Source organism: Podarcis liolepis (genome assembly GCF_965112155.1).
Source record: "Podarcis liolepis genome assembly, chromosome: 1".
Classification (NCBI taxonomy): Eukaryota; Metazoa; Chordata; class Lepidosauria; order Squamata; family Lacertidae; genus Podarcis; species Podarcis liolepis.
Genome location: NC_139554.1, coordinates 7,868,148 through 7,880,787, shown reverse-complemented (window position 1 = coordinate 7,880,787; position 12,640 = coordinate 7,868,148). Strand labels below are relative to the sequence as shown.

The window sequence follows — 12,640 nt, the reverse complement described above, 5'->3', positions numbered from 1 at the left end:
TTCTTCTTCTTCTTCCCCCCAGTTCAGCTCCACCTATTTATCTACTTGCACTGGTGTGCTTTCGAACTGCTAGGTTGGCAGGAGCAGGGACAGAACAATGGGAGCTTACTCCGTCACGGAGATTCGAACCACCGACGTTCTGATCGGCAAGCCCAAGAGGCTCAGTGGTTTAGACCACAGTGCCACCTGTGTCCCTGTAAAAGGTGCATTGCAGGAGGGGGGAAGCCGCCAAGACGACGGAGGTGACACTTGCCGGCCGAGGGAGTTTGTAGGAAGCCGATGGAGCCGACCTTCGCCATGCCTGGCCCCAATCCCAGTGCCACCAACGTGGGTGCCTCCGGCCGCTCGCCCAGCAAAGCCGTCGCCTTGCAGGCCCCAGGATCCACTGTCAGGCAGAGGGAAAGTGCTAGCTGTGGAACAAGGAGTGCAGGCCATACAACGTCTGCAGGCACTGGAGGGATGTGGAGATTTTATACAGAGGATTCCCCTGGCCTCAAAGTTGGTCCTGTTATGAGTCTCTTTATTGTATCTGAATTCATGTTGCATATCTGGGGCAAATACACTCGGTCATGTTGTTGTTGTTGTTGTTTAGTCATTTAGTCGTGTCCGACTCTTCGTGACCCCATGGACCAGAGCGCGCCAGGCGCTCCTGTCTTCCCCTGCCTCCCGCAGTTTGGTCAAACTCATGCTTGTAACTTCGAGAACACTGTCCAACCATCTTGTCCTCTGTCATCCCCTTCTCCTTGTGCCCTCCATCTTTCCCAACATCAGGGTCTTTTCCAGGGAGTCTTCTCTTCTCATGAGGTGGCCAAAGTCTTGGAGCCTCAGCTTCAGGATCTGTCCTTCCAGTGAGCACTCAGGACTGATTTCCTTAAGAATGGAGAGGTTTGATCTTCTTGCAGTCCATGGGACTCTCAAGAGTCTCTTCCAGCACCATAATTCGAAAGCTTCAATTCTTCGGCGATCAGCCTTCTTTATGGTCCAGCTCTCACTTCCATACATCACTACTGGGAAAACCATGGCTTTTACTATATGGACCTTTGTTCGGTCATAGACTTCACTATATTCTACCTGCCAACTCGTAAACTACGATTTGGACCAAAAGTATGGTAGCTTTCAGAGTTTACTTGGAGTAAAGTCATTTGAGCTGTTTCTCTGGATAAAACTTGATTTTTTCCTTAATTGGTTTTGCTGTTGAATGGACTCTTAAACTTTCTCTAAGAAGGGTTTCTGATTCCTTTCTGTCAAAGTTTATTGCTATTCCCTATGCATACTTTAAAGTGCAAATTATTTCATTAAAATTTGTCTACATAAAAAAGGTGCATTGCTGTGGGTTGGTGTAGATGACCTTTAGGAACCCTCCCAGCTCTCAAATTCTGTGGTTCTTGGGTTTCAGCTGGAAGTTCCAGGACATGCACTGATTGGAAGTGAAGCAAATAGGCCCAACCCCAAAACCTTTGCAGGAGCAGGCAGTCCTGGAAGTGGGATATGTAACTACCATCATGAGCTCATATTATTCTTAAAATTAATTAAAAGGGCCACAATTCTGACATAAGAAGAGATCAGCAAGCCTTGTGGTTCCCACAGAGTCTTACACACACTCATAAAATGAGATTATTATTTTTTTTAAAGCAACACTATTTTCAATCAAATGGCAGGTCATTTCCTCATCGGAACAGCTGTGTTTATTCTCCCTAACTGTGCTGCAGATGTGCTACAGTTTCCCAAGCTTAAGAACTCTCTCCCTTCCCTCAGAAAGCAAAAATCAGGTTGCAAAAAGGCAGGGGTGGGTGGCTTCTGTGCCCCCACCTGACGTTGCGACAGCCATCGGGAAGATGTTGCCTTTATTTAACGCTATAGACAAGCAAGTCACGGTTCAAGGATGGAGAATGTGGTTATTTTCAATTCCAGGGCTGAACGCAACCTGCTTTCAGAGCCCAGAGAATCCACCCGTCAAATTGTAGCTGCTCAGGAGAGACAGATGAGTATCACAGTATTAGCAACGGCAGGGAGAATTGCATACGGTTACTATTCTTTCATCTGTTGCAGGGAGAGCAATAGCAACCGAATGAAAAAATATTAGATGAAGATTCCACATTGCAGATAAAGATGTCTCACCGGGCAAGGTTTGCTATGGCAAGAAAGGGTTTAGAGACTGCATAAGTTTGCAGCAAATGGTTTTTCCCCCCCAGTGAGAACCCATAGGTTAAACTATGGGTGTAACCATAGGTTTAACCACATGTTAAACCAGAAGGCGTGACCAAGATGTTAATTGTTGTCTCAGGATTTAAACAAAAAAGGAAACACTGGTTTTTCTCCCTCTACCAAAACCCTTAAATGCTCAGGACCATAATACCTCAAGAACTGCCTAGGCAATTGTTAAGCGTGTAAGGACAAAAGAAGTCATTATAATTTAACAGTTTTCATGTTATTCTATTTTATGAAAGCAACTAGAAAAAAATATTATGATGGGAAGATCTCACACAGGTGAAAGGAAGCAGTGGGGAGGAGGGGAGGGTCAAGTTGAATTTGGGAATAAAATAATATATGAGACAGCAAAGGATATAATAGATTCTTATAGAATAGTAATATATTGGGGGTGTTGTTGTTTTATTGTTTTTGTCATAATTATTTACTAGTGTTTTTATCTTGTATTTTATTCTGTGAACTGCCCAGAGATCTTGTGTTGAAGGACGCTGCATAAATTTTAATAATAAGAATAAGAATAAAGATCACCCAACAAATCCAATTTATCCCCATCCGCATTGTGCTTTTAAAGCAGTATTAAACCACTTTAAACACTCACTGCTTCCCCCAAAGAATTCTGGGTGCTGTGGTTTGTTATGGGTGCTGAGGATTGTTAGCAAACCCCTCTTCCCACCCACCCACCCCAGCTACAATTTCCAGAGTGGTTTAATCGTCAGTTCCTCTTCACAAGGAACTCTGGGACCCCTGTACAGTCATGCCTCTTGTTACGTTTGCTTCAGGTTAAATCTTTTCAGGTTGCGTCCTGCGGCGACCTGGAAGTACTGGAAAGGGTTACTTCTGGGTTTCGCCGCTCGCGCATGTGCAGACGCTCAACATGACGTCATGCGCATGTGCAGAAGTGGCAAATCGCGACCTGCGCACGTGCAGATGCGCAGATGCGGATTGCGTTCTGCTCATGTTGCGAACGGGGCTCCGGAACGGATCCCGTTCGCAACCAGAGATACCACTGTAGTAGAAAACAGCCCAACAGAACAGTCTCTTATTCAAAACAACCTTACTCATCGCTCTGTTGTTTTTAAAAAATATTTATTGCATTTGGTTAGAATGTCCCGCAACACAAGACAGAACCCTGCATAGAGAAATGGCTATATATATACACACACACACACAGTGGTACCTCGGGTTAAGTACTTAATTCGTTCCGGAGGTCCGTTCTTAACCTGAAACAGTTCTTAACCTGAAGCACCACTTTAGCTAATGGGGCCTCCTGCTGCCGCCGCGCTGCCGGAGCACGATTTCTGTTCTTATCCTGAAGCAAAGTTCTTAACCTGAAGCACTATTTCTGGGTTAGCGGAGTCTGTAACCTGAAGCATAGGTAACCTGAAGTGTATGTAACCCGAGGTACCACTGTATTTGTGTGTGTGTGTGTGTTTGTGTGTGTGTGTGTGTGTCAATCCCATCCACATCTTTGACACCCAATCCTTATTGAAGACTCGGCCTAGGAAAGGTTAGCAGGTCTGCATAATGCACCCAAGATGCTATCTCTGGTTTCTCTAAAATCCACAGCAAATGCCGGAGATTAAAAGTGCAGGCTCCACATCTTTGAACAGCGGTGAACTCCTGAGTTGCATTTGCCCACAAAGAGCTTCTCGCCTGTCAATCACTTTTCCTGCAAGTGCCAGAGGCAGAACGATACAGATCTTTGTTGGGTTTCCACGGAGCTTTGATGCTCCGTCTTCCACGGGGGGGGGGGGGGAGGGGTGCAAAATCCTCCTCTTCTAGGAAACAAAGCAAAGGTCTAGCCAGTTGTCCAGGTATTAGGTTTACTGTACCAGATTTGGGGCAACTTTATCCCCGTGACCTTTAAGCAGTGCCTTCTGTTGTCTTCCATCTGTGCAGCCTCCAACACGGGCAATAAGAATCCATTTTGGGTTTTTTGAAATGTGAAAACGCATCTCTTCCTGGCTCAGTAAAGCACTGGGGGGGGGGGGAATACTGCTTCCAGGGGTATCTGGGGCTTGGCATATATTGTTCATCTCGAAATATACATTTGCTTACAACCCTCCAGAAAACATGGTTGCAAACAGAGATGCCACAACTAGCTGTTCAGTGCTTCAAACAGAGTTCCCAAAATAATAATAACAATAACAACAACAACAATAATAAATTTTATTTATACCCCACCCTCCCCAGCCAGAGCCAGGCTCAGGGTGGCTAACATCAGTAAAATTACAGTAAAAACATAATAGGGGAAAAAACCAATTTAAAATACAGGTTAAAATGCAGTTTAAAATGCAGCCTCATTTTAAAAGTAGCCCATAAATCAAAACCATAAGGGGAGGGAAACATAAGGGTCAGACTGAGTCCAAACCAAAGGCCAGGCGGAACAGCTCTGTCTTGCAGGCCCTGCGGAAAGATGTCAAGTCCTGCAGGGCCCTAGTCTCTTGTGACAGAGCATTCCACCAAGTCGGGGCCAGTACTGAAAAGGCCCTGGCCCTAGTTGAGACCAATCTAACCGCCTTGCGACCTGGGACCTTCAAAATGTTGTCATTTGCGGACCTTAAGATCCTCCGTGGGGCATACCAGGAGAGGCGGTCCTGTAGGTAAGAGGGTCCCAGGCCGCTAGCAAAGTTGTTATATCACATGCTGAATGCGGAATAGAGAAGAATGATTACTTCTCGTGATCTGGTCACTGTGCTTTGGAGAAGGGCTATAGCATGGATTTGTTGTCATCCATCAGTCTCAGGAGACAATGCAAGAGTGCATCTTTAGGAAACTACTGAAAATATTGACCTTTTTTTTTTTAACAAACACGCCAAAACACCGCAAATTTTCGATTGACTTGCCTAAGATTCAGGACAAAGCGCCGCCGTTCGAATGCTTCTCTCCCAGACATCAGTTACGCCTTTGAAATCCCAGTACTATCTGGGAAAATCCAGACATGTGGCAGCCCAAGAAAGTTACAGTGCTTGCCATGCCTGTGGCTGTAAAGACTGATATGGGAGAGACATGTTTTGTTGCAGCCTGGACAGAGGGAGGCAGCCAGTTGTGCTGCTGCAGGGCGTTTCGTATCTCTGCACTCCTGCCAGAAGACATTCCTTCTCTGGTCACCTCTTTTGAAATGTTTAAGGCTTTTTGTTAACTTTGCTGCATTGAATGTGCATTCTGTAGCCTAGGGGCCAACGCCCTGGGTGCCCGAGCACCCACAAAATACTCCATGAAGGGGCCGGGCACCCACACATTTCTCTGCCAGGGCCATGCACGCTGCATGGCACCCACGGCCCCAGGCACCTACAGTTGCGTGTCCAAGCCGGCACTCCTGTTCCGTAGTTGATCTTCTTTGCAATGTTCTATTTTGAAATCTTTAAGATAAAATATTTTAGTTTCCTGTGAATTACGTTGCTTTGAATGTATATTTTATATTTGACTTTCTTTGGTAATGTTTCATTTGGGATTATTTTATTTGATGATAAAGAATAATTAGTGATAAAGAAAAGTTAAAAGCAAAAAGAAATAAAAAACATGCGTCAATAGACCATTGTTGGGGATGTACTCTTAACTGCCTACTAAGGCCTGGCAAAATAAAAGTCTTCAGCAGGCGTTTAGAAGTTGGCACCGAAGGCACCTGCTGAATCTCCAGTGGCAGGGTGTTCCACAGGACTGGGTTGATGAAATTAAGGCTCACTTTCTCATCCTTTTCAATTGAGGCTCACCAACACTGGGAACGACCCAAGACACTTTATCATTACAGTGGTACCTCGGGTTACAAACACCTTGGGTTACAAACACTTCAGGTTACAGACTCTGCTAACCCAGAAGTAGTACCTCAGGTTAAGAATTTTGCCCCAGGATGAGAACAGTAATCGTGTGGTGGCAGCGCAGTGGCAGCGGGAGGCCCCATTAGCTAAAGTGCTATCTCAGGTTAAGAACGGTTTCAGGTTAAGAACGGACCTCCGGAATGATTTAAGTTCGTAACCAGAGGTACCACTGTATAATCATTGCTGCTCCACTTTTCTCTGTATGCTAATTGCATTACTAACCTGCACTGGATATTACTGATTTACCTGCACACGGCATGTGAAAATAAATAAAAAGTTGTTTCGTGTTTTAAACCTCCTCAGCCACTCGGAGGATTAATCACTTGCAGAGCAAAATTTTTAAAAAACAAGAAAATTAAAATCACCAACAGCAAAAACCCAACAACAACAAAAATGCAAAGGACCCTGCCAATTAAATTTCTCTTGCAAAAATTTAATTGCAGGGAGGATAATTTAATGGGCACAGGATATTGGGATGAAAGTCAGATAAGGATGAGAGACAGGGATGGGGCAAAGGTGATGCCTCTCATTTCAAAGGGGGAAGGAAGGCCGCGGCGAAATTTGAGAGCTCTAAGCACTCACAGAGCAGACTGTTATAGATGAGACAGAGGAAGAGTCAGACAACTTTAATCTAAAATCTCTGGGGGGGGGAACGACTGGGACTCACTCTCAGACACGAATTAGTGTTGTGGGGCTATCTGTCAAGTGGTGGGGGAGAGACAGCTAGGGAAAGTCCGGAGTCAGGGAGTGCAGCTTTAACACTCATTTTCGAGATCTATTTAATCTAATTAGTCTCTCATTCCTGAATTCCTGGAGCTGAATAGGTGCTTCAACAGATGTGCGCTCAACTCAAGGGCAAAAAAAATCCAGTGCTTTCCATCACCGCAATGAAAGCTCTCCTAGGTGTACATATGAACATGGGAAGCAGACTCCAACAAGGCATGCGCACACCAAACATTTAAAGCACTACGATGCCACTTTAAATAATTCTGGCTTCCCCCAAAGAATTCTGCTATTTGCAGCCTAGGTCTAGATGTCTCTACAGGTCTCCTGTTGCAAACTCCTTTGCCAAGTGTATCCTGGCTTTTGTCCTCCTTTCTTTTTCATACTCTACGGGTTTCTTTCTTCCCTTCCTAGCCCGTAGCTGTCAACCGTCCCTTATTTGGCGGGAAACTCCCTTATCCCAGCGCCGTGTCCCGCTGCTGTCCCTTATTGATGATGTCCCTTAAATTTCCCGGGTTTCAAAGGAAGCAGCTCATCTTCCTCCCTCCCTCCCTGCCGGCCAGGGGGGAGGGAGGCTCCAACTGTGTTGCTTGGCTGCGTTGCTCACCCAATAAAGAGTCTAAGAATGACTGGGGGTGGAGCTTGCATGCCTTGTGCCGATCAAATTGGCCGTGTTGCCTGGGGACTCGCCTTTGCTCAGCGCTTCCCAGCGGAGAGGTGACGGTGGTTTCCCTTGCTGCATCCCCTTTGCCAGGTTGCTGTGCTGTGGGAACCACCGCTTGAGGCTTCGTTTGGCTGCTGGCTGGGCTTTCTGCCTTTGGCTCGGAGGGGCTCAGAAGTTGAACATACCTGTGCTTGGGAAATCCCTTATTTTGGCTGCTGATTTTCGAGGCTGCTGGTCCCTTATTTTCAAATCTGTAAGTTGACAGCTATGTCCTAGCCCACAAATCCAGAGGATGAAATTCATTATTGGGGAAAGGGGATTTAATTTTTTTTTCCTTTCCCTTATTGCTCTGATCTCCCACCCCTTCAGAACCCCCCATAACGTAAAGTTATTTGTTGATGTATGCGCCAAAAAATGGAAAATACGAAAGAAGAGTGGCGGATGAAGATGATGGACTTTGCAGAACCGGCAACGCAGACAGGAAAAATCCGAAACCAGCATGATCAAGTATTCCAAAAGGACTGGAGTAAATTTATATGATATTTGAAAGATTATTGTAAGCAATTAACATCACTAGCAAGGTTGTCCGAAGACTTGTAAAGATAAATTTTCTACCTTTCTATGTTTACTTAAATTTTGAGTCATTTCGGAATGAATGCATTTAGAATGGGAAAACGTACAAAATGCAATGATATAAAGGTTTGTTTTGATAGCCATGAGGCGGGAGGGAAGGAAGTTGATGACTCTGAAGAGCCAGGGTGGTAAAGTGGATAATAATGATGTGAATGTATATAATTAAATGGAAAATAAATTTCAAAAATGTACACACACACACAAACAAAATTCTGGGAGGTGTCATTGCTGCTGGGGGTTGTTAGAAGACTCCCATTCTTCTCACAGAACTACAATTCACAGAGCTTGCAAGTTGTAGCTCTGTGAGGGGAATGAGGTTCCTAACGAATTATTATTATTATTATTATTATTATTATTATTATTATTATTTATATCCCTCCCCAGCCGAAGCTGATTACCAAAGGAGGGGTCAGACTGTGTCTTGGCCAAAGGCCTGGTGGAACAGCTCTGTCTTGCAGGCCCTGCGGAAAGATGTCAAGTCCCGCAGGGCCCTAGTCTCTTGTGACAGAGCGTTCCACCAGATCGGGGCCACAGCCGAAAAGACCCTGGCTCTGGTTGAGGCCAACCTAACCTCTCTGTGGCCTGGGACCTCCAAGATGTTTTTGTTTGAAGACCATAAGGTCCTCCATGGGACGTACCAGGAGAGGCGGTCCCATAGGTACGAGGGTCCTAGGCCGCATAGGGCTTTAAAGGTTAAAACCAGCATGTTAAACCTGATCCTGTACTCCACCGGGAGCCAGCTCTTCCACATCACTTTCTACCAGAGATCCTTTTAAATTCGGATTCCAGATTTTTCCTGAACTTCAGCTCCCTTCGTCCCCAACTGATTTCCTGTGCATTCAGTTCTTTCCTTCTCACGTGAAATCACTATATATGCATCAAGGCAGTACTACACAGATTGTGTGTTTACAAAGCCTTGTACACTGTTGGGGGGCACCACGGATAAATAATTCCCTATATTTTAAATGTTCAGGAGGCAAGTGCCGATCATTACAGATATCAGCAGCTCTGCACCAGCAGATTTGCAGAAGTGCAGAAATCTTTAGGGAAGAGCTCTACAAAGGGGACGCTCCTTAAAACATCCCGATGAAGATGATCGATCACACGTTGCTGATTGACTTGAGCAGGGTTCGGGGAGGGCATATCCTGAGCAGAAGCAAACCACACTGCAACATTGTGTTGCAGCTCCCACTGATAGAACAAGGCAGCTTCAGCATCACTTGCAAAAACACCCTTAGCAATGTGTGAATTTATGATCCTGTAAATATTATGTGAATTATGTACGTAGAAAGCTTCTGACGTGTCTGAATTAGCTTGTTCTCCAAACCCTGCTTCCCGCCGCTTTCTAAATTTGTAATCCTGTTAAATTGCAAGCCTGATGGCAGGGACTAGCACCTTTTACAGTACTCATACAGTGCCCAGAAAACTTTAGGCACCTGATTAGTAATAATTTCCACGATACACCCCAATTTCAGTATTTCTATGAAAAACCAGCCTCACCAAATCTCTGCTGAAGCCAGTTTTGGGAGACAATTCTGATGCTTCTTTTTGTCTTTCTTTAAAAGAACATTCCACCTTGAAAAGCCTCAGAAACTCATTACTAAGTGGAAGATAAGATCAACAAATTTCGCCAACTACCCTAAAAGTACCTAGCAGGGATGTTGCTACTGCTGGCGGCCAATCATTCACTTTTTTTTAATAGGACGGGGAGATTTGGTTCCTCTTGTCTCCTTATCGAAAAGGCCATTCCTTAAGCTGTTTGGCTTAAGTTGTCTTTAAAGGAGGGCTCAGCCACTTGACAAGGGGGATAAGATGCAATCGCACTGCAATTAGGAGGAATCATTGGAAAATTCCTGATTTATAACTCTTCTTTCCAGTTACAAGGGCAGTAGTTCTTTGTGGCAACGCCTGACACTCCTCTTCGCAGGAGATAAAACTGGGGAATTCCTGTCCATCGCCAACAGATTTGGTGGTGCAATTAGAAATATCTGGAGGGGCGTGTGAACTGGATTACGGAACAAAAGGAAGTCTTCACAGAACACATAGTTAAACTGGGGGATTTGCTCCCAGAAGATTTAAACCAGCTTGGATGGCTCGAAGAGACAAATTCATGGAGGATCAGCCTTATCAGCTACAAGCCATGATGGCCATGTTCTCCCTTCACTGTCAGAGGCAGTATGTTTCCAACCAGAGACGGAGGTTATGCGCTTCTTATTACAGGGGAGAGACCTGGAGCTCACCAAGACAGTAGCTAAGTTCCTCTATTTGATTTTTTGTCCTGTATGCTACAGGATCCTGCCCTTGCTGAAAGCCACAGCGATGAGGCGGATTGCTCTTCTGCCCTTTGGCGGGTCACTGTGCGGTTGGGGCAGTGACGAGATCGCACTGGCCTATCTATTCTGAATGTATTCTGAATGTTCTTATGTGATGCCAATAAAGGTTACTTGAACTTGAACCTGAGTATGTTTCCAAGAACCTGTTTCTGGGAATCATAGGTGGGAACTGTTCATTTAATTTGAAACTGCCCATAGTTTCACTGTTATGGTTTTCCCAGTAGTGATGTATGGAAGTGAGAGCCGGACCATAAAGAAGGCTGATCGCCGAAGAATGGATGCTTTTGAATTATGGTGCTGGAGGAGACTCTTGAGAGTCCCATGGACTGCAAGAAGATCAAACCTCTCCATTCTGAAGGAAATCAGCCCTGAGTGCTCACTGGAAGGACAGATCCTGAAGCTGAGGCTCCAAGACTTTGGCCACCTCATGAGAAGAGAAGACTCCCTGGAAAAGACCCTGATGTTGGGAAAGATGGAGGGCACAAGGAGAAGGGGACGACAGAGGACGAGATGGTTGGATAGTGTTCTTGAAGCTACCAGCATGAGTTTGACCAAACTGTGGGAGGCAGTGGAAGACAGGAGTGCCTGGCGTGCTCTGGCCCATGGGGTCTGTTATGTACTGAGTTGAATAGGATCCAAACTGCAGCAGTCTGATTGGTCCTAGAACAATAGGATCCAAAATGCAGCAGTCTGATTGGTCCTAGAACAATAGGATTCAGAATGCAGCAGTCTGATTGGTCCTAGAACAATGCAGCAGTATGATTGGTTGGCAGGAACCACCCAATCCTGCTCCAGATAGAAGTGAATCCACAACCTGATTGGCTTACAGTAGAATTCCGGAATTAGTCAATCATGTGCAGCCCATTGTGTAAATAATGTATATAAAGCAGATACTGTGAGGGGACTTTCATTCATTCCTCCTCACCACTATGAGCTGAATAAAGAGCATGAAATCACTTTGCGACTCTGAGTATATTTCAGGGTCACAAAGAGTCGGACACAACTAAACAACAAAAACAATGGTTTCCCTGCTCCACAACAACCCTGTGAGGTAGGTAGGCAGTGGCCGTATCACCCAATGAACTTCATAGCTACAAAACCCAGTGGCTATGTTCTAGCTCCACTGTCTGAGGCAGGAGGAGTCCGAATGCCCATTGCAGGAGGGCAAAGGGCTCTTGCGCTCAGGTGAGGCTTGCGAGCTTCCCATTGGGGCATCCGGTTGGCCACTATGAGAACAGGATGCTGGACTAGGTGGGCCACTGGCCTGATCCAGGTGCCAGGCTCTTTTTACATTCTAACAAACCTTGGCCACAACATGCTTGAGAAGACAACCCTAAGGAGTTGGGTAGTTTACTTAAGAGGGAGGAAAGGAAGGAAGGAAGCCTAAGAGTTTTAATCTTCTTCCTTGGAGGTTTATAAGCAGAGGTTAGATGGCCATCTGCCATGGATGCTTGAGCTGAGATTCCTGCATTGCAAGGGGCTGGACTAGGTCAGTATTTCCCAAACTGGGGTCTCCAACTGTTTTTTGGACTACAGTTCCCATCATCCCTGACCACTGGCCCTGCTAGCTAGGGATGATGGGAGTTGTAGTCCAAAAATTTAATTTGTGGGTTTTGCTTCATGCGTTCAAACATGTTTCATTCCCCATTTGTGGGGTTTAAATAACAAATTCCTGAAAGTTATTGGGAAACAGGGTAGACTGGATTTTGAATGACACGTGTTCTCTTTATGTCTTGTTGTCAATGTCCTGTGTTTTATTGTATGTTTTATTTAAAAAAAACAACTTTAAAAATGGAATGGAAATGGACTCACTCATCCCTAGTCCATCCCTAGTATTTACTAATCTTGAAACCAAAAGGAAGGGTCCATAGTATCATAACATTCCACCAAGGCAGGTCTGGAGAATCTGTAGTCCTCCAGAGGTTGTTGGGACTTCAGCTCCCATCAGTTCCTAACAGCATGGCAGCCAGGAACAGGTGCCAGCAGGCCAGCAATAACTCACATGGTGTATGTTAAGTCTTTATTAGAAGAAACAGGATCTGCTATGGTGAACCTGGTCCAAAGAGCACAGCAACTCTTCTCAGTAGATCTTGCTTCTCTGAGGCAGTTGTGGAGACTGAAGGTCCCCGCTTTCCCACAGTTGCTCGAGTCTCCTCTTGTCCTGGGTCCTTCCCAAGCAATCTGAGACTACACTGACATGCATGGCTCTGCTCCTCCCTCTTCATACCTCTTCTGGTTCTGGAAGACCAGGTGGGAGGGGA

The 12,640-nt window shown here is 45.4% G+C and overlaps 1 protein-coding gene across 1 annotated transcript; it reads left to right on the top strand.

The window, feature by feature from the left end:
* Positions 1 to 296: 296 nt before the first annotated feature.
* LOC310697102 (protein transport protein Sec61 subunit beta-like) lies at positions 297 to 1,421 on the top strand (the record flags this gene model as incomplete). The annotated part of the gene is made up of 2 exons (XM_083483427.1): positions 297 to 566; positions 1,397 to 1,421. The coding sequence occupies exons 1-2, from the start codon at positions 298 to 300 to the stop codon at positions 1,419 to 1,421; spliced, it is 294 nt and encodes a 97-aa protein (XP_083339553.1). The 5' UTR covers position 297.
* Between the last annotated feature and the right edge of the window lie 11,219 nt (positions 1,422 to 12,640).